We start from the raw sequence: 23,503 nt of genomic DNA on the forward strand, positions 1-23,503 counted from the left end.
AAAAGGTACCAATCAGGAGAAGGGGGTATAAACTAATTTCAAATACATTGCATGTACCATGGGAGACTGAAGTCTGTCATCAATAAGTGGAGAAAGCGTGGCACAACAGGCACATTGCCAAGATCAGGATCTTCCTCCATAGTTGAACAGGTTGAAAGTGATAACTCACCAGGGAGGTTACCAAGAGGTCTATGGCAACATTAAAGGAGCTGCAGGAATTTCTTTATGGAACTGGTCACTACCTGCATGCGACAGCAAAAAATGATGTGTTTGGCGCAAAGACGGCACAGCTCATCATCCAAAGAACATCATACCTACTGTGCATGTTGGTAGCAGCATCGTGCTTTGGTGCTGCTTCTCTTCATTGAAGACAGGTGCTATTTAGGATAGAGGGCATAATGAATATCTCCAAATATCTCCAAAGATATTTGGCACAAACCTGCTGGTCTCAGTCATAAAGCTTAAGATGAAGAAGAATTTCCACTTTCCAACATGATAATGAACAAAAGGACACATCCAATTCAAGGAATGGTTTCAGAAAGAAAGATCTTGGAATAACCCAGACAGAGCCTTGGAATGAGACCCAGACAAAATCTTCACATGACCCAGACAGAGCACAGACCTCTATCCAATTGAAAACTTGTGGAATGACTTATAGAGAGCTGTGCATAGAGATCCCCTTGCAGTTCATAAATGAGGATGAAGGTTTTACCTGAGGTCTGGAGTGCTGTATGCAGGCATACATTTTTTTAGTGTAGTGTTCTATATCAACAATGTGTATAAGTAAAATATGTGTTTATGGGCATATTAATAGAGTCTATTATATAAAAACATGTTTAAAGCTTATAAACAGAATGTTTGCCTGTTCCCTGAATTTATATTTTCTTTCATGTAGTCTGTAGACAGTGCCCAGCTGGCACAGAAGCTGTACTTGGATTTGAGTACAAGTGGTGGAATACGTTGCCTGTGAACATGCATAGCACAGTCATGAGTGGACTCAACTTTGAGCTTAAGAAAGAGGCAGGTGAGTACTGGCAATAATTACTGTGAGAGTACCTGTTCTTTAATAGAAGACACAAAGTCTGACTGTAGTGTGTAGATTTCTATAACCTGTATATGTTTTATGGTCACTGTAAGTGGATTCAATGTTTTAGATCCCGTTAGAACATAAATGTAAAATTTTGTGTCAGCTTTATTTTGTTGCATGTACTCTGCAAGACAAGGGCTTTTTTTAGTGGCAATGGTTTAATTGCAGCCACACAACAAACTATGTGCAAATTGATTATATGCACTACGGATGGCGCTCCCTCCACAGGAAATTAGCTTTCCCGAGAGAGCTCTGGGATTGGGTGAGAGGCTCTGGTGGGCATTCTCTGGCAACCATTTTATCAGAAAATATGGCGTAAGTTATGACATTTGGAAGGTGAAAGTGAAAAGGGCAGAGCAGTGTCTGCATTAACAAAGAGAGGAAAATGGTAAATATGCAGTAAGGAAAATGAGAGCCTGTAGACACAGTGACAACAAAACAAAAATAATAAATTTAGCTAGAGCACAGCATAAGGGAGGAATGAAAGACCGTGTCTACTGGGGCAGGATAAAGGGAAAAAGGAAAATGAGAAGCAGAAACTGAGACAGCCTAATAAAGAAAAACTGAAATCTTAGACTACTCAGACAAAACCTGCCGAGGAAAGAGTGACTGTTCTTGTAGGGTTCATCAACTCCTTCATAGAAAGAATGAGTTGAAAAGCCCCCTCCATTCAGTTGAGCTTCCAAAATAATTGTAATAAGAGAATGACATGGCAATCTATCAAAGGGAGAAAGCTCTATTGCTTGCGAAAATTGGTGTTATCACCAGCGATATGGCTTTCTTGAATTTTCCTATACAGGGGGTTAATGGTGGCAATAATACTGTTATCACTGGCCGTAGCGCCCAGTTGTGTGGCTGCAATTAGGAATCAGAGGGATAGTGATTACTGCTAACAATTTAAAGTTACGTGGCAAGAAGTATTAAGCAAACTGATCAAGAGAGATTGGTCACAATGGCAGAACTGAGTAAGAAGTTGAGGGACCAATTCATTTTGGGCTTGCACAGTGCAGGCAGACCCTAAAGAAAAAACTCAGAATTCAGATGTCAGTAAAATTACAAGTTCTACAAAGAGATGCCATTGAGTGGCAGCAAGAGGATGACTGTCCCAGCTGGACAAAAAGCCCCAAAATGATTACTTTTGAGGATGTTTTCAGGTATTTAGGAATAGTCTGCTATAGTATTACCTGCTTGCGTGGCATGTATCTCAGTAAGGACAAGGTTCTGCTTACAACCTTAAGACTTTATTTTCTGTTTTACAGGGTGGGAAGTGGCTGGAGATTATATTTACACATCTGCTGGATCTTCAGATAACGATTACATGCTACTCACACTAAACATACCTGCTTTCAGGTAACTATGGCAATAATCAGCATACAATTCGTGCTGTAATAACAAATTGCTCATATGTCCATGGCATTTACTCCATCTTTTTTTCATTCAGCCCTCCACGCAGAGTAACTGAAGATAGTGAAAGTAATGAGGTGTCCCATATCACATTTGTGTTTGATATGAAATGTTCCATGAACTGCCAGTTCTTCTTCATGATGGTATGTCACACAGTGGAAATAGTCCAAAGAACTATGATGAGACATTTAATATAGAATTCTACATTAATAAATAATATAAACTGACATAATTTGAATAGGAAATGTAGAACATTTTAAAAAACATTAATATGAAAGAAAATATTAATGTCATAATGTACATCTTGAACACCTCAATTGAAGTCTGTGACACAGCAAAATGGTTGTACCCTGTTGCATTATTTCAGTGACTTCAATAACTATATCTAATGATTTAACTGTAATGATATACAATAAAAAGGATAATAACACAATACACTACTCGTTATTCCATTTTATAAGTAGGGTTAGTTGCTAAGCGTAGCCATGGCCCATCTGAGAACCATTACTGTGACTTCAACAGGATGGTAACATGGTACACACATATATATGCTGCATGATCAGCATAGTTATATCAGTAAGCTAAAATCCTTCGTATCATTCTTAGGCCTCGCACTCATTAGCATTAATTTTGCTTTAAAAATGCAAATGAAAACGCAATGCATTTTTGCATACCATATGATATGAAATTCATATGCAGGCCATATATACTGGATGTGTGGACATGCATTTGTCAGTGGTATCGAGCAGCAAGTCCAGTACCTCCTAGACTTTTACCCTCAGTTCTATATCCTAATGACATCATTCCTCATAAAAGTTTGTCATTGGCATGTCAGAAAAACTTGACAGTCTTGGAATGTAGGTGGACCAGGTTGTCGTCACATGACCCACTAAAGGTGTCCACCGTGATCAAAGTACTATACAGTCAGTATCGGACTGGGGCATGAAGGGCCCATTGGGAGACTGCAACGCTAGGGGCCCACCAGAGGGGGTGTGGCCATCATAGAGGCGAGACCAGACACTAGAGGGGGAGTGGTCAGCCCACGAAGGAAAGCTAGCACCATAGTGTAGTATGTAAAGAATGCAGTGTGTATATAAAGAGTACACAGTCTTGACCTGCCCCTTAGATTGGGCAGAACAATCACCAAAAATCGGGATTGTCCCACTAGAATCAGAACATTTGACAGAATGTCCTACCTGTTCTTGTCATTTTCACCACCTGTGGCTGCTGGTTTCCTTAGTTGCGGCTTGTCTGGATCCTGGAATGTTGGAGGCCCTATTTGGAAAAAAAATGGATACATTTTCAAAAATTCCAATCAGCCCCGGCTTTAAAGCAATAGGACCCACGATTAATATTTAGGCTTTCCTCCAGCCCCAACATTAAAGTAATAGTATTCCCATTTAATAAATAAAACTATTTCCCTCCCTCAAAACAGCCCCAGCAATTGATTAATAGCATTTATGTATAATAAATATAAAAGCAAAAATTGCAATGGTATCTCAAGCCACAATGAACTGTTAAGGCACTGTGGATATTCAAAATATAATTTATTATAAACACATAGAAAGATCACACAAAATCTGTGATACCACTACTCAATGTCAAACAATATTGAGATCACAATGATGACTACAATATATATATATATATATATATATATATATATATATATATATATATATATATATATATATATATATATATATATAAAATAGAGAAACCACAAAATATATAGGTTCACCTATATTGATAACTTTCATATCCTGATTAATCCTTAGGCAAAGTGTTGGAATAATGTCAATAGAATGTCTTGAATTGAAGAATCGTACCAAATAGTCTCACTTAGTCATAAACCGATGTTGAATACAGAAATGATAAACCCATATAGCAGAATTGATTCATATGTCCGGGTAAATAGATATTCAGATACGGAGATTACAATCCACAAAATATAACAAAAAAGGTAGTCTCTTACCGGATAACCGCATGGATATTTAAGCATTAAAAAAGCGGGGATAACGATCCATAAGCTGCAACATAGAAAACAGTCTCTTACCAGATACCTGGAATACTGATGTAACATCCGACTTGTGTTTTCACAGCATGAACTGTGGCAAATAAGAAATCCCAAACACTTCTGCCTTAGTACCGAGTGCTTGATTTTCCGTAACCTCCATATAGATAGCAACATCTCACCCACCCTGACTATTGGGACGAATTCCGGAATGTCGATGGTATATACACACTTAGATTCTGAGATTGAATTCTTAAATGCTGAGGTTGAGTCTCGAGTGGATTTTAGATATATTAAACATGTTCCAAATATCCAAACAACTGTGCCGACAGGATTAGAAAAGCTGTTTGACTAAAAATTAGCGCTCACAGAAACAATTTAGAAGACCTCTGACGCGTTTCATTACCAGCAGGTAATTTTATCAGAGATAAAGAGATTATCTCTGATGAAATTACTCAGGATATGAGAGTTATCAATATAGGTGCACTTATATATTTTGTGGTTTCTTTATTTTATATATATATATATTATAGTCATCATTGTGATCTTAATATTGTTTGACATTGAGCAGTGGTATCACAGATTTTGCGTGATCTTTTTATGTGCTTATAATAAATTATATTTTGAATATCCACAAAACAGTTCATTGTGGCTTGATACCATTGCAATTTTTGCTTTTCTATTTATGGTTTTGAGGCTGCAGACCTCGTGCATTGGCGTCTCTTGATCACTACCATATTTTGCGCCAAGGGAATTTTGTTTTTTATTGTTACGTATATTCAATATACCTATTTCCCGCAACCGCCACTGCAATTAAATAATTAATATTCACATTTAATAAATAGACCTTATGCTCCTCAAACTCAGCCCCACATTCAATTAATAGCCCCCAAACCACCCCATCTTAAATTAATAGTCCCCACTATAAAAATAAATTACCCCACCATCACCCCACAAACAAAATAGCACCCATTAGTTAGCCACCACCTACCACACACACATTACTGTGCCCCTTCATCACCATGCTGTGCCTCCTTGTGATCACACTACGCCCTCCATGCTGCTTTTGCCCCCCCCCCCTTCTTCTGGTGCCCCTTTATCACACTGTGCCATGTTGTTTTTGCTCCCCCCTTCTCCTGGCCCCCCTTCATCACCCTATGCCATGCTGCTTTGGCCCCCCTTCACACTCTGCTATGCTGCCTTTACTTCCCCTTCACAATGTGCCAAGTTGCCTTTGCTCCCCCTTCACTCTCTGCCTATGCTGTCTTTGCTCCCCCCTTGCTTCCGCTCCTTCACTTACCTTTTCTATCGGCTTCTTTTTTCTCTTTTCTTTTCTTCTTCTTACTTCTTGTGACTCCTCTCTGCACTGCTCTTCGACATTCAGTGCGGACGGAGCAGAGAGAAGGGGCACCGGCACCGTGATCACGTGAGTATGGGGATTCTTTTGTTCTTCTTGTTTTTTAAAGTGTTGCTCCCCCCCACCAAGAAGGGAGTGATTAGGGTCGGGGCCTACCGGGGGATAGCCCGGCTCCCCGGCGGGGCATTCCAACCCTGTATACAGTTTTCGTCTGTGTGAGTCAGATCATCATCACAATGCCTATGTTTTAATAAATATTCTATTGTTTAATTTGTGGTATCCTTTTGTTTTGTCTACGTATTATACATGAGTTTGAAAACCATTCTCCCCAGCAACTACTATGTCTTTATCTCCCCTATTTGCTGACCAGTATATAGCTGAAAAGAGAGCTATTTGAAAGTGCACTCTTGTGTTAAGCTAACTGAATGGAGTAGGCAACGCTACCAAATGCCAGTAATATTGTGAGTGTGTATAGAATCATTTAAAACCATGGTTAAAAATACTATTACAATACTGAAATTGACGCTAGTGGATATGAAGCATTTATGCATTTTAGCTATTGTGCAAAATGTGTGATTAAAACCACGCACACATTAAGCATGTGTTAGCAAATAGTACAAAAGCAAATTATGCACGCTAAGCACTTAGTGCTAGCTGGCTGTTAAAAATACAAGTTAGGGAAATGCACCATACACTTTTTCTTTACAAAAATTTTTTTGTTTCTTTTTAAATTAGTCTGGGACCCACAATTTAGCAGCACCTTGGCAAGTAGCAAACTAATGTCATCCCCTTTTATGTCTGTCATAATGAAGGGGTGGGTAGTAGCTGTATGATTTTTATGAGTTTCTTTTTACCCATGTTACTGCTCACTCCAAGGGCTAGATTTACTAAGCTGTGGGTTTGAAAAAGTGGGGATGTTGCCTATAGCAACCAATCAGATTCTAGCTATCATTTTGTAGAAGGTACTAAACAAATGAAAGCTAGAATCTGATTGGTTGCTACAGGCAACATCCCCACTTTTTCAAAACCGCAGCTTAGTAAATCTAGCCCCAAGTCTCTTCTCTATCTGTGAACTTTTTGTCTAAAAACAGGATGCTGTCATGATTTGCATACCAAATACAGGTGTTTACAACAAGTGCAAATGTGTTGCAATTCAGATAATTGGACATTTCAAAGTGCGTTGATGTGCTTTGAAAACACTGGTGTAGAGCTGAACGAATTTACGCAAAAAAAGCAGATGTAAATTACGTATGAAGAAAAGATGCAATTTGCATATTATGTAGAGCCATATGCATCTGAAGATTACTGTAGGTCTGCATCTAATGTATATGTGCCAGGTTTGAACCTGCCCTCTAACAGCCGTAAGAGATAAGTCTCAGGACAGGTGCATATGTGTCTGCGTCCAGGTCAGACTCAGACAAAAGTAGTATTTACGTGAACACACCCTTACTGTACTTGGCCTATGCTTACATACTCCCTACCCTCCTTCTGTCTGCCTCTCTAAATGCAGGGAGTCATGAGTGTCAGATGCTCACAGGTCTATATACTTGTACCAAAATGCATATTTTAAGCAAAAAAGATTCTTATGTGCAACTCTACATCAGATATGGAAATGGAGAATGCTGCATCCAAAAAATGCACTGCAATGCAACTGAAGTCAAACACTTGGAAAATATGCTCCCATTGAATAGAATGGGATTTATTTTCACAAGTATAGTATTAACGTTAAAAACACTAGTAAACACATATAATGTAAAGCCACATAGAGGGGGAAAGACACAGCCAGCAATAAGCCCACAAAACATATAGCATACTTACCAACCTTCTGTTCTTTAAATCCGGGAGCCTGTGGAGGAGGTGGACGTAACGGGGGGGGGGGGGGGGGTGGGGCTCCAAAATGTGCCAAACGCCGCAATTCACCGGGAATCGCAGCGTTTGGGATTTAATTCTGCCCACTTCACTAGGAAGTGGGCAGAATTATCCAGATGCGGGAGATTGCCACACTCCCTCGGGAGTCCGGGAGACTCTTGCAAAATGCGGGAGTCTCCCGGACATTCCGTGAGAGTTGGCAAGTATGACATATAGGGGTCAGCACTGGGCCTGTTTACCAGCACTGCTACCCTTATTGCTTTACTAATAGCAAGGCATATTCACAATCATTCATATGAGGGGGTTTGCAGATGAGTGACAATATTAGATATATATACAGCTTATATTGATACTTTTTCTTTGTGTCACATTATCAGGCAGTGAATTCAGAAATGAGCTCACTAATAGAAAGCTGGCAAGGTGCTAGGGAAAAGCAGTCATACTCCTATCGTGTGGAGAGAAATACCAATACCACTTTTACTTGGGCATTCCAAAGGACCAGCAGTGAAACAGGGGTAAGTAATCAACATTAATCTACCGATATGTATGTTCTTTACATATTCTTGTACATGCAAAGTACATAAATATAGAATTACATCAGCCTCAGTCTGTGCCATCCTCACTTGATTATACATGTATTTCCTTTTCCATCTTTTCAGTGTCACATTTAAGTTCCTGAAAGTCAAACGCAAAACTTTTACTTTGTGTTTATGATAGTATAGATCTGTGGATTCTTCTTAAGCACCAAATAGATCAAATTTGATCTGGCAGAACTGTAACTAGAGTCCACTGAAGACTTCAAACTTATTTGCTTCCTTTTATAAATCGCTTATGGTGGACCTCATACCTTTACCATATTTTACCTTTACCAGAGTTAACTTAACAAACTAAAATATCGACACAGAGACTTGCAGAGATCAGCCTCCAGGCTACATCTACAAGTTGTAAATTCCGTCCAAACTAATTTGGACCTGACTAGGCGTAAAAATGCCAAACTCCCCCATTTGGCACATTAGCTGAGGCCTGCCCGCCTAAGCGGAGCCCCCTAACCCTGAAGGGCTATTCTGACTAATTGCCCAATCCCTTTAAGGGGAGAGTGCCTACTACGCCTTCAATGTAACCAAATTGGCTGCTGATTGGGCTGCTTGCCACCACAGCTAAGGTTCCGCCCAGGAACCGCAGCCCGCCACCAACTGACCTCTCATAGCCAAACAAGAAAACTAAAAATCTGCTCTATAAAATAGGACATACCCAAATCCGACAAGTATACACCATTGGGTCTATAATACTGCGTCAAAGAAGCCCTTATGGAAGGATAACTAATGCAACCACCACCTACTTCCTGAAAGATTTTCCGCACCGCCGTATTTACCTTCCCGCGAGCTTTCTCAATCTGAGCTGGTCTATCCGCCCCTCTCCAATTGCGTCTAGGGATAATGTCGGACCAGACAAGGTAAACTGTTGGCCAATGTAATTTAATGGTCTCGACATCCGATTTTATCTTGTCAATGAGCTCTAAACCTGTCCACTTACCCAGATCATTCCCCCTAAGGTGAATTATAAGTTCTGAAGGGTGCCCAAACTTTCTCTCGCTATCCTTTAGAATATTCAAGAGTGACGCCCAACGCAAACCCCTAACACCCAACCATCTTACTGAATCCGCCCGGGGGAATTTGCTCAAATCATGAACAGGGCCGCTCTTACCAGCCCAAAAAATAAATGAATGGCCGACCAGCCAAATATTCTTCCCATCCTGTCATGCACCTGTAACATGGAATAATAATGCATATAAAATAAATGACCAAACATAATATATAGTAATAGATAAAGCACTGCTACATTCACGCATAATGCAGGGTGACCCATACGAAGGTAAAACCAGAAACCCCGGGGTGCCACCGCCAATCAGGCCCCCGGAGAAAAGAAATGGCAAATCCCTCCGCGCCTCCTTTCAACAAGGCAAGCAACGAATGTCATAGGTCAACCTTACTACATCGCATTAATTAAGCCTAAAGCGCCACCACTGGCCTAACATACCGCTTAGACCTCCATCTACCTAAAGCCATAATTCTCTGCTCAGACACACCTTCCTCTGCTGCTACTGTAGCCGCCCCTATCCTAAACGAATGAGTCCCATAATCTGCTGCACTCAGACCAAGTTTAACAACACAATTCTTGAAGACTGCTGAAAATTGAAACTTCGTAAGAGGAAAATCATCACTACGCCTAAGCCAATTACTACCGGGAGCAGGAGACATGTCCCTGTACAACCTTGTCAATTCAACCGGACAAACTGTTATATCTTGATTGCGGTGCAAAGTAATCCACTTCCCCCTACCCAACGAATCAGTCTTCGATCTATGTATCTTACAAGAAATATTCTCATCCTTAACCACAACATTCCTGAAAAGCAACTCTGAATCAATTGCCGCCCTAGATGATGCTACCAACTCACTTATTCTGAAACCCTGAAAAAAGCCATTACAAACGCCAGTCGAAACAAAGCCGCCTCAAACTCATCAGTAGCCACAACCGAAATAACGTTTAAAAGATCAGCTAACAGTCTCTTATCAACAGGTCTACGCTTGTCTTCCAAAGGTGGGGAAACTCTAGCCCACCCTCTTATCACTTTACGCACCAATGCCTGCTTGGTAACATCACGACTACCCTTAATCTGCAGAAAAAAACGACAAGGCCGACACCATATATGCCTTTGATCTACCAGCCTGAAAACAATGCCACACATAAGCCAGAATGCGCTGCTGCTCCGTCTTACCTCGAGCCTCATCCGATCCACAAAATCCCTCCCAGGACGACCAAGCCTCCCGATACTTCTTCAAAATCCTAGGTGCAACCGAACGCTTAGCAAGCTCTTCTATGCCGGCCTTATGATCTGCCAGACAAAATCAGGGCATGAAACACCAGTAACATTAGCATGGGGGGCTAGCAAGCGAAACTTCTGCCAATCAAACCTAGACAAAGCATCCGCAATCCCGTTATCCGTCCCAGGAACATGCCTCGGCCTAAAGGTAATGTTAAGTGTCAAACATCTGTAAACCAAATGTCTCAATTATTAATTATTTCTGATTACTAATGGCGTGCACCACGCCCAAATTGTCACACCAAAAAGAAATACTTCTATTCTGCAGACACACACCCCATAACTCGATAGCTACAATGATAGGGAACAATTCTAATAACAAGAGATTCCTTGTGAGACCCTCCTGCTGCCAAGCACATGGCCAGGCTGCCGCACACCACTCCCCTTCCAGGTAAGCCCCAAACCTGGAAGACCCAGCAGCATCTGTAAACAATTGCAGCTCCACATTATTGGCGACAGGCAGGGGCCACAAACAAACACCATTAAAATTTACCAAGAACAATTGTCACATAGCTAAATCATCCCTAATCTCTTTGGATATTCTCACAAAATGCTTTGCCTTTGTAATCCCCACCGTAGCCCTCTCTAGCTTCTGACAAAACATCCTCCCCATAGGTATCACTCTACAAGCAAAATTAAGAAGACCAAGGAGCGACTGCACCTGTTTCAACTGCACTCTGCACTCACCTTGAAATGAATCAATCACCCCCCTCAACTTAGCCACTTTCTCTGCTGGAAGCCTACAACAACCCGCAACAGTGTCAATTTCAATCCCCAGGTATGACAATCTCACCGTCGGGCCCTCCGACTTGTCCATTGCAACCGGAACTCCCATCACTCTAAACAGCGACTGTGCCGAAAAACAACAAATCCTGACATACTGTCGAACCACACGGACCCATAAACAAAAAATCATCCAGGCAATGTGCAACACTCTGATGTCCTAACCCTGCAACAACACACCAGTGGAGAAGACTCTGAAACACTCTAAGAACGCACATGACACTGGACAACCCAAGGGTAAACATTTATCCACATAATACCCATCCGTTAACCGAAAACCCATGTACCGAAATGAAGAAGGATGCAACGACAACAGACCGAATGCCGATTCAATATCAAGTTTCGCTAACAGCGCACCCGCTCCACAACGCTGTACCAACAACAAAGCATCTTCAAAAGACTGATATCCCACCGAACATTCAGACTCTGCAATAGCATCATTCACAGATGTGCCCTGCGGGTGAGATAAATGCTGGATCAGCCGAAACTTACCCACTTCCTTCTTTGGTACCACCCCCACAGGGGAAATAATTAAACCTTGAATAGGAGGGAAAAAAAGGAGCCACACATTCTTCCCAACAACACCTCCCTACGCACTTTCTCATGCACCACCAAGGGTAAATCAATGGCCGATTTCAAATTCCTGGGAGAACCAATCTGCACCACCCCACTAACCAGCAATTTAAAACCAACACTAAAACCGTTCCATAGAAAAACCCGCGGCCCTCCTGTCAGGGTACCAACCCAGCCATTTTTCAAGCTCTGCCAATACAATGGGGGAAAAGGCCCTACCGAGCCGTAGCTCCTGTGGCGAGTCTATCAGTAGGGGCTGGACCGTTCCTCCTGGGACATTCTCTCCTTGGGTGACCCCCTCCACAGGCTGAACAAGCATGCCTAAATCTACAGGCCGTGCCTCTATCACAGTGGCCCCTGTTGAATGCAAAACACTTCCCCCGAAAGGGCTGACCCAATCGAACCAAGAGCTGCCTCTGCCTTGTCACACTCACATCACCTCCTCCCATTCTAGGCTGCGTGACCTCCAACCACACCTCCACATCCTTACACCTGAAATCCATCGACAGCAGCCCATCCTGCTTCCTCCGGAAGGCCTCATCATATCACCTCCACATAATTCCCCTGGACTGGGTATACATCCCCTGTATTAAGTAGATATACTTAATCACATTCATATGCTCCTACTGCCTGCTTTCCAGGTAGCAGGCAGCAAAAAGCATGAAGCCCCCCAACCAGTTCTGAAAACTCCAATATGCTTCCTCCCCCATGCCAGAGCGTGATCGTGCAACCGCCAAGCCATCCTTGACCTTCTTTGTGATAGCAAACATGTCCACAAACCGACCTGTGCGTATCTTGCCACGCACCTGACCCCTGATGTCCCGCAGGACCGCTGTATTGGCACAGCGCAGCACATCATCCCTTGGGGGTCTGCTGTCCTTCTTGGACTCAACACCTTCCGCCTCCGCCCTACGGCGGGTACCATACAACTTCCTTTTCCTAATTAACCTCGTGTCTGCACTCCCAGACCTGACCGGAACCTCACTCTCAGAGGCTGAAGAACTGAACTCGGAGCTAGACCCCTTACTGGCATGCTCACCAACTGATCCACGACCACCACCTTCCGCACTGGATGACGGGCCCACCATGGCCGACGGTGCGGCTTCCACATAAGAAGCACGCCCAGACCTCCGACCCGATGTCACACGCCCGTGGAACCTGCAGCAGGGGAAACAGAAGAAGAACCCTCTGGCCTGGGACCCCCGGTCCCCGCACTCACCGGCAGTGCCAAACTTTGATCTCTCACACTATGGTCAGACACATTGGCTGCCCCTGCTCGCTGACCCTGGTTAATTAAAGTTGGCACAACCGTGCGGGGAATGACCCGAGGAACTGCCGGGGAGGACGCTTGACCCTGCCCCCGAATCTGGCCCCCCAGCCATCAACTGCACGTCGCTAGCACAGCACTGATGGTGAGGAGATGGGAACCCGAGTACCCTCTGACCCTGCAACCACCGGAGCGACAGACACTGTGGAAGAAGCACTTGAGGTTACACCAACATTACCCGGACAGCCGGGACCAGGGAAATAAGGACCATAAGCAGAGGGAGGAGGGAGGTAACCAGGGGAAAATCCCCAAGGTGGGCATGACATTGCAAAAGGAAAAGCCGGAAACCCTTGACTATGTGGCACCCTGCCAGAACTAACCCTATATACTATATATAACTATAGAACTATATACTATACTGTATATTGTATTTACAGTATAATAGCAGAGGCATGTTGGGAAAGGCCACATTTGAGGCCATGTTGTCAAGAATTACATTTTTGGCCTCCATATTCACAAGTTGTTTCTCTGGCAGCTAAACACCAATATTTGTGGAAAATTTGCTGAATCTGTTTGCTAAACTTTGTACAGGATATAATTTGAAACTGAGGAGTGAGGACTGAAATTGTGGCATAATTGAATACTTCTTAAAGACATCTTTGTTGATAGATCTAAGGAATCCCAACACAAACAGCCAAAGCTTCAAGTGCATTAAAAAGTAAATACAGTAATGTCTTATTAAGATATCCACACTTAAGTGTGAGCCGATATTACTGGCAGTAAGAACAGTTATTGAACCAGATGCCATTGTGACATATCTGAATTAGCCCTAAATAAGCAAGTTTAAGGTGATCTTATTTTCATAATTTACCCCAACTCTTACAAAATGTAAATTGTAAATTTGTTTGCCTAGATAATTAATATTTTCCATCCTCTACTATTTATATATTTACATATCATTCTACATAGCTTCAGTCTACTGTTGGTTTAAATTAATCTTTTCTAGCTGTACTTGTCTAAAAATGCAGTAAAATATTTCTGGGCCTATTTTCACTAAAATGTCTTGGGCTGCGGATTCATACACTCCCTTGTTAATAGCTCAGAGAAATTTTATCGCAAAATACGGCGGGTAACAGGACTTCTATACCTTAATGAATCAGGCCCAGAAAGTTTATAATTGTGTTATCTTTTTTATTCTTGAAGCTACAATTTTAACCTAATAGCGAGATATACAGTGGCTGAAAAAATATTGCCACTAAAGGTGCTTTTGGCAAGTATTATATCATGGGGAGGTGCATTATTATGTAAGAAATTATCTGTTTTTCTATTTTTAATTAATAAAGAGAAAGCTTAAGAGTTGATATACTTATTTGACCTCACAGAGTATTCTGTTTTGATCAGTAGTAAGAATTTCCAAATAAATATATTTTGATTCCATAACAGAAGAAAATAAAATGTAAAAAATACCAGAGTAAATGAATACCTTCATAGCTCTGTATCTGTTAATTTAAACCTACAGGTATTTCTGATATATTACATTGACCTTATGGCTCCTTTCTTTTACAATGCAGGGTCGCAAATACACAGCAGATATGGTAAAAATATATTCAATTAATGTTACAAATACAAAGGATGGAGTTGCATCATGGTGCCAGCCATGCGCCACGGGCACAGATTTTCAGTGCATTTCCTGCCCCCCTGGACACTACATTGACAAGGGCACAAGCAGGTGCATATCATGCCCAATGGATACTTATCTGCAATCACTCTTACCGTTTGGTGTGGAAGCTTGTACACAATGTGGTCCAGGAACAAAGAGCAATGATGTAAGGAAGGTGTAGTATATGTATGCAATATGAACTAATTTAAGACTATGCTAGAAACACAAGTAGGCTTATCTACTATAACATACCTCCCAACATGTATGCAGGCAAAAACAGGACAAAACATGACCCACCCCTGATCTGACCAAACCACCAACCTCGCTTATTTATCTCACTTTTTAACTACTATAGTGTATACTACACCATACTATACTCTAATCTCAACTCTGGATTTAACTTTTATGCCTCACTAGAACATATTTTTCTGACTTCCTCTTCTCTAATTCATTGCAGGGCTCCATGGCCACAATTTCTGCCACTTCCCATCCATATAAAATAAATAATTGTATATCTATAATGTAGAAAGAAATGTGTTCTATCAGAAATTAAGACATTTAAAAGGTGTAAGGCAGTCAGACAATGTGCAACTTTGCCGCCCCTGCTATTCTCTTTCCCTTGGCCCAGGCCTCTGTGGCCTTTCCATATTTCTGAGCTGGACTGGTGTATACACTACTCAGAGATGCACTAACAGACACTCGCAACCGCTTCTCTCTCCAGTGTACATTCTCCTGTGAGTTTAAGCAGCAGTCGGTGAACAGTTAATGAGGGAAGAATTGGGTAGGAGAGAGAGAGATTTAATATAACTACAATTCTCTATGCTCTACTTGAATAAATAATGCTCTCTCATGTAATATGAGAAAATATTAAAATATACAGTACTCTAAATATATTAGTTATGCAGTACTTTAGAAATGTTTTCTTCATTTTTTTCCACATTTTTATAAAATGTTTCTTAATGCTGGTCTTCAGCGCCTGCATAAATAATTCAATTTAAAGAACCACTAAATCCCAAAACTTAATTTTTAGATACAGCCATTAGTTGCTGATAACCAACCATAACACTGCATCTCTGTCATCTCCCACATCTTTAGGACAGTGTCCTATTTGGATCTAATTCAGGTCAAAAACCTAATTCTGCATAAATTTCAGTTACTCTGTCAACACTGGTTCTGCCCCTATATATAAATCAACCAATCCACATAGTGCATTTCTGCCAAGCAGTCATTGCCTGTTTAGTTAGAGAAGCAGCTCTGCCTCAGGGCCATCTTTTCCATTGGGCACGATGGGCAGGTGCCCGGGGGCCCAGTGGGCAATTGGGCCCCATAGGCAGGGCTCTTAATTAGAATAAATAATCCTGCAAAAGAAAAAACCTGCAAAAGAAAGCTTCAGGGGTCACTGAGCAAGTACATCTATCTATCTCTATCTGTATATATCTATATCTATATCTGTATCTCTATACATCTATATCTATATATATATCTATATATGTATGGGCTCCGGTGCACTGCTTTGCCCGGGGGCCCATAATGTTGTTAAGATGGCCCTGCTCTGCCTTAATATTTAATACTCCTACAGAGAACTGAAAAGGAGCACAATTAACATATTTTGCATAAACACTCCAGTTATTTCTATTACTAAGTTTAGGAATACACATCCTTTGGTTTATATACTGTATATACTATTAATGTCAAGTAATGGCTTCACTTGCTCTTTTACCATATTACTTAATCACTAGTGCAGTGATTATGTTATAGGGGCTCATTTGTTAATTAACTGGGTTTTGCAGCAAAAATGTAGAGTTGCAAATAACTTGTATTTTCAGCCCCTTACATCTGGGGGGGGGGGGGGGCTGCAAATGAAAATTTAGGAGCACACCCATTGGAGACTTGGCCGCGTCTCCAGCATTTTATGAGGTGTTTCATTTGCCAATTCCTGAATACTGATGTAAAGATATGTGCTGATGGTAGCAGCATCAGCATATATCTTAACTGCCATAAAAACAGAATTACTTAAAGGAGATGTTCCCCACTTAAATGAATAACCAGCACAAATGAAATATAGTCTGGGCGTTACCGCTAAAGCAAGGGTCCCTTTGTTATAATGTGAATTTTGACATCCATAAATGTGCAAAAACATTCAAATGACAACCATCCCTGAGCTAATTAGCATTATTTTGTTTTGCTTTTAAATGTGTTTATTTATATTTGTAATATTACAGACAAGGCAGTCATTATCAAGTTGATAATGATGATTGGTGTATTTTTACTCCACCAGTACGCCAGTAAGTATCTTTGCTGTGGCTGCATTTATTAGCTGTATTTAAAGTTGCATGTATCCTAATATATGTTCAACTCAAAATACACACTTAAAACTGCAATTTCGTGGCCATAGGTTTACTCCTATGTTTATGCTTTATTGTTGCTGTCCACTCTGAATAAAGCCCATAGTTTACTATTTCTCTGCATCTTGCCATAAAATAGATTATAACTCAATATAAGTGTCTAAAGGGTATTATTAATTGGCATTTGGAGGATGCCTGTTGCATTAGTCACACGCACATTTGTGCCGTTTTTCACAGTAAATGCATTTGAAAAGGTTTAGTTTTCTGTATAATGTCGTATTATCTTTGTCTCGCTTTCTTAATTGTTCTAATTGTAATCTCTTTAGGTTCATTCCCTATGCTTTAATGATTGCCAGCTGTCAGTATCAACAGGAGGAGGGAAACTGCAGTATGACTTTTCCTTACTTCAAAACATAACTTATACTGGACCTCCCAGATTCACAGCCAAGGGGCTCAGATATTACCCTCAATTCAGTATCAGCCTCTGCGGGAACCAGGTTTGTTAGTGTATGACTAAGTATATTGATATAGAGCTCCTGGTTAAAATTAACTTGTGTCCATATATTTAATTTCATTCTTGTACAAATGATGTTGAAAGCTTCCACAAATATAGTTAAAGATATTTCTTTTTCAAAATAGTCAAAGGCATAGGTGTGTACCATAAGGCAGTAAGCACAATAAAACCACAACTTAATTAAAACATGACTGTGTGAGATTTTGCTGTTTGAGCAATCCTGTTCATCATATAATGTAGGTGATAACATTTAATATGAGAAACCTGGCATTCAGGTTGTACAGGAAAATATAATATTGCAACTAAAAGAACGAATTACGACATTGCATTTAACCACTAATTAAATCTGGCTTTACAAGTTTTAACTAGTGTACTTGTTCCCATCATAGTCATCTGGCTGTAGTCCCGCTGTTGTATTAAAAATGATAAATATTTCTGCAGAAAACTTTTCAAGACATGATTTACGTGATAAGCTGAATCTCCTAATCAGCTTAAATGACCTGGTTTCAATTTAGGCCTGATACACACTGACTCTTATTTTGTGCCCAAGGTAATCTCTGTTCAAGTTGCAGTCACCATAGTTTGTATGGTTGGTAAAATAGAGATTATTTATCTCTTATGTATATGAAATGTCAGTACATACTTAGAAGTTCATGGTCCGTCAATCATTTTTAAAATTGTTAGTGTCTACTAATGTTCACTCTACAGATCAATTTTTCACAAACAACTGCAATTTGAACTGAGCATGCTGTAGGTGCAAAGCAAAACATCCTTTTGTATCTACCCTTAGTCTATTCCTCCTGTGCTCAGGTTGGATAATTATACTGTACTGTAACAATGTGTAAATAGAGGTAAATGTGCCCAAGGTTTAAGCCAGTTCAATAAAAATTGATGCTTGCTTGCTTGCAAAAAGTACGGGGTTTGGTGGGCAGGACAGTTTGATGCAAAACTTTTGGTTTCCCGTGCACCTTTGAACACTGTGGACTCTCGAGCACTTTTTGCCAAAATGTCAGGATTGTGGGCAGAGCCTGGGATAGAAACAGTGGCAGAAATAGGTGTTCCACTGCCTCTTAAGCCCCTTTGAACTGTGTATTGTTTGCCTTGACAGTCTCTGACTCATGTGCTTTTCCTTGCTTGTTAGAGCTGTGAGGACCGAACTGGTGTGCTGCTGTGATTTGGACCACAATGTGTTTGCCTGTAATAGCATTAGCTGTCTCCCTTTATTGACCCTGCTTGCTTTTAACTATTAATTTCTGCTGTCTGCCTCAACCTTTGCTTGTTACCGATTATCTGCTGCTCATACTGACCTCAGCTTGTTACTTTTATCCTATCTGCCACCTGTACTGAGTTTTGTTTGTTACTGTTTATCCTGTATGCTACCCATACTGACCTGTGCTTGTTACAATTTATCCCTTTCTGCTGCTCAACCAGACCCGACCTGGTGATTCACAATTCTGTTAGCTGCCACTCAAATTTTCTATTGTATCTCTTTACTGTTCCAAGTTTATGTTATTGTTGTTACTCCTATTAGACTTAGGTTATTACACTTCTCTACATTTTTGGGGGTTATGCTATTATATTCTCTGTTTGCATCAATCGATGTATAAACCTATACAATTGTACACAAGACCTAGAGCCAAGCTGAGTAATGATGAGCACATAGTGCTCTGTCACACATCGGAGTTCGGGTGTTACTTTTTGAACCCGCTGTCAGACAAGTTCCCTTTACTCTCCCCTTCACTCCAGTTGTTGAACCCTGTGTCACAATCCTATTCTGTACAACAGGAGGCGCATAGCCCTTTAAAAAACTCTGAACCTTCGATCTTGTGACTGATGACCTGCCCTATTCATCAGCTCAGCCATTTAAGGCTGCTCTGTGCACAGATCAGTGCCAAAAGAATTGAGCTCCATACCTTTACTCCTTGGGTCTTGTACATCTTGTGGCTGATTTATATGTAATCTGACCCGAACTGTTTCTGACTTCTCTTCTACCTGTTGTTTGGTTCTGCTTATGTTGCTGACTCAGCTTGTTCTGACACTACTTCCTGTTTTCTGATTTGGCACTGTGCAGCCCGTTTGTGTACCAGTCCCCACTATGTTTACCAGTCTCTTCTTGCTGTTTGATACCAGCTTGTCATGTCTGGAGGCAGGGCAGAGGGCCGCATCCTACGAACCCACCAGCAGCAAAACCCAAAAATGGCTAATCCAGGTTGGTGACAGAGTTCACTGAATCCGCTAGAAATGTGACACACACTTTGGGAAATAGTGGTTGCTATAGGTGAAGACCTTATGTGGTTTTATTGGTTTACTGGAATGCTAATGGCATACATTATGCTAAACTATTTAGGAACTGCAGCACATTATTGTGGAACAATATATTCCAACATCCAATGGCTGTTGAACCACAAGCACCTGCATTCCCTTCCAGTCAGTGACTAATAGAAACAGAAACGATAATTTGATGGCAGATAAGAACCGCTTGGCCCATCTAATCTGCCTATTTTTTTATCTATGGTAACCTCGAACCCTATTTGATCCTTTATTTCTTTATTCTCTTTTCTTATGTCTATCCCAAGCATGTTTAAATTGCTCTACTGTATTAGGCTCTAGCACCTCTGATATGCTGCTATTCCACTTATTTGTCCCATAGTATCTGGTCACATACTGTTTGGTTTTCATACATATGTGCAATATTTTATCTATGTGACAGGCAATCTGACTAATAGCCATTTTATTTTCTATATATAACATATAAATTGTAATAACTTGCAAAACGACTAAGATATCCAGACTCCACATGAAGAAACAGGTTTAAACAAATTGTCTAAAACAAACAATAGATAACAACAACCCCTGCTCACCCAAAAAGTTTTTTTTGCGAGTCAATGATCCATCCATGGAGTTGAGTGTTCAAAATGTGGAACCAGGTATGAGGAGATATCTACAATATCACCCAAGGGTGGATTGGGGTGGCTTACAAATTTAAGGGAGAATGATCAATTAGTAATAAGCTTTGATGCTAAATCACCCTATACTTTGGAGGCATTTTAAATTGCTAGTTTTGTAATTTGTGGGAGTGTTGAATAAGTTTTCCACAGCACTGAAATAGCACTAGCTAATTAATAGTTCTTTATTGTGTGTGGTTTCTAGCCAATCCATTTAAATAAAAATAATAAATAAGCATAAATGTTGCCATTTCTAGTGAGTGTCCTTATCCATTGCTGTAAAATGACTTTACGAGCTACTGCTGCGAGGACTAGTAACAAATTTTTGTGTAATATCGGAATGTCAGTTTGATCTGCTAAATAACCTAAAATGGCCCATTGCGGGGTGTTTCTGAATGGGGTGCCTATGGTAATGTTGCCATTGTCAAAAGCAATGAAACAGATCTCCTCTGCATTTCCACATTTGGAACAGAAGCCATTAGAGGAGAAGCCAATGAGGTGACTTCTTTTTGGTGAAAGGTAGGCTTCGTGTAAAATATTGTATGTGATTGGAACTTGCTGGAAGAATTTTCAGGGTAAGATGAAATGCCTGTTTTTGTTATATTGGGTAGCTGTGTATTCCAATTTTGTATGCCAGTAATATTTCTGGTTTGATTTTTCTGTAAATCATTGTGGTGGAATAAGGACAATTTAGAATGAGTTAATCTAGCAGGTTACTTAATTTTTGTTGGTGGAGCATACAAATCGCTGTTTTTGGATAGTGATTAGCTTGGACAAAGGCAAACCTGCTTTGAGTTAGAAAGGTGTATTTGTCTGTTGCTTCATTGTTTGTCATAGGTGTGTTAGATGGTTCCAAAAGGTCTCTCAGTTTGATTAGTCCCTGTTGGGACCAGTTAATAAAGGTTTGTTTTGCCTGACCATCTTGAAATTCAAGGTTTCCCAAATAGGGAAAAATAGGGATTGTGTGCGTAACTTATTGTTGTCCTGGCTCATTTCCAGGCTTTGCCGACATTCAAAACTAGGGAATTGTTCATGTTGAGTTCTTTTCAGTTTATGAATGGGTCCATGGAGAGCATAAATGAGAGTTATGGGTTTATGTAATTGGGAATCCAATAGTGTATCGGTGTGCGCGCTAACATTTCTGATCCAGTCAATTGCAAATCTGAATTGACAGGTAACTTTATATATTTGGTAGGTTAATTTCTTCTCTCTGGGTTGATTGTTGCAGTATGGCCATACTGGGTCTAGTTTGTTTTCTATTCGATATGAAGTTTGTGATACTTCATCATCATCAATAATTATTTATATAGTGCCAGCAAATTCCGTAGCGCTTTACAATTGGGAACAAACAGTAATAAAACTATACTGGGTAATACATACATACGTAGAGGTAAGAGGGCCCCGCTCGCAAGCTTACAATGATACTTCTATTGAAGTTTTGAGGATCCTCTTTTTGTAATAAAAGAGGGGTCATTTGTAGTATATAAAGGGTTTTTGGGAAAGTGATGTAGTTGTGGGCCCAGTAAAATTGAAAGGTGCTGTGCCTGCCTGATCTTGAAATTTTAATAGTCTGATGAGATGGTGCCATACACTTTTGTCAAAGCCCTTTTTGGTGTCTAAATTCATGATGATGTTATATTTAGCTTTAGTTGAATGGGTGTAGTCATAATGGCTGCAGGGATTCCCATTAGAGGTTTTCTGTATTTTACAGATTCTAGTTAGGCAGATGTGAACAGGTGTAACAGAATATATTCCAGTCTGTTTGCCATCATTTTAATTAGAAGTTTAAAGTTTTGATTGAGAAGGTAGATCGGTTCAAAGGAGCTCAGTAGGGTTCGAGTCTTACCTGGTTTGGGGAGAACTATTATTCCAGCTTTTGTTGCATTCACTAGGGGTATCATTGTGGTGTGGATGTGGTTAAACAGTGTCGTAAGAAATGGGGCAATATCCTCCTTTAAAATGTTGTAATATTGTGTTCCAAACCTGTCTGTTCTGGATGATTTGCCAGTGTTTTACTTGTGTCTTTTATTTATTTTATAGTTAATGGTTCTTCTAATATTGTCTTCTCCTCAGATGATAGTTTGGGGACTCCTGCTCCCTGTATTTGTGTATGGTTTGTCAGGTGATTAGATGGTGGATTTTGTGTTTGGTTAGCTGTGAAGGTGATGTAAGTTGTCCTAGTGAGTAGTGTTGGAAGTTCCTCTTGAAAAACATTGCTTTTGTAGTAGGTTAGCAAACATAAATAAATCAAAACTAGAATATTTGAACTGTGAAGATTGATGTTCAACTGTGGATCATCACTTAGTATATGTATAAGTCATCTGTGGTGGTGGCAAATCCCACCAACTATTGTGTTGTAATGATGAAGGCAGAGAGTTAAAGTGTATATGTCTTTTGACAATGCATTTATCGATGTATTTTCTGGCTTTTTCAGGGTCCTCAAAGATGATTGTCTTGCCATTTTTTATTATTTTAACTTTGCTGGGTACAGCGATGAGAAATGTATTTTGTTTTCAAAAGGTTGTCTGCAGATAGGATTGAATTCTCTCTGTGTTTGTTCGCGATCTGAATGGTTTTGAAAAATGAGTAGTTTGTCCCCTTTGTATTTGAGTTCTGGAGTAGCTTGGTCTTCTCTAAATATATTTAATATGCTCATAATTACTGGTCTTTGATGATTTGTGTCTTTCTGCCTGTTGGCTCTATCAACAAAGGGAGGACCATTTTTTATTTCCATGCTTAGTTGTTGTGGTAGCCAAGTAGTAAGGAACAAGGTGAGTTTAGGGCCCATGCTTAATTTTGGAATT

The 23,503-nt window shown here is 40.4% G+C and overlaps 1 protein-coding gene across 5 annotated transcripts in view; it reads left to right on the top strand.

Moving 5' to 3' along the window:
• Positions 1 to 23,503, top strand: part of ELAPOR1 (endosome-lysosome associated apoptosis and autophagy regulator 1) — a 298,128-nt gene that overhangs the window by 189,445 nt on the left and 85,180 nt on the right. For all 5 annotated transcript variants that reach the window (XR_012688102.1, XM_075195584.1, XM_075195585.1 and 2 more), the window contains 6 exons: positions 896 to 1,024; positions 2,347 to 2,437; positions 2,529 to 2,634; positions 8,109 to 8,246; positions 14,807 to 15,061; positions 17,567 to 17,737. Coding sequence is in view for 4 of the 5 variants with exons in the window: in XM_075195584.1 (XP_075051685.1) it covers positions 896 to 1,024; positions 2,347 to 2,437; positions 2,529 to 2,634; positions 8,109 to 8,246; positions 14,807 to 15,061; positions 17,567 to 17,737 (890 nt within the window). In the remaining variant the exon portion in view is untranslated. The remainder of the gene's footprint in view (positions 1 to 895; positions 1,025 to 2,346; positions 2,438 to 2,528; positions 2,635 to 8,108; positions 8,247 to 14,806; positions 15,062 to 17,566; positions 17,738 to 23,503) is intronic.

This window comes from Mixophyes fleayi, chromosome 2, assembly GCF_038048845.1.
Source record: "Mixophyes fleayi isolate aMixFle1 chromosome 2, aMixFle1.hap1, whole genome shotgun sequence".
Taxonomy (NCBI): Eukaryota; Metazoa; Chordata; class Amphibia; order Anura; family Limnodynastidae; genus Mixophyes; species Mixophyes fleayi.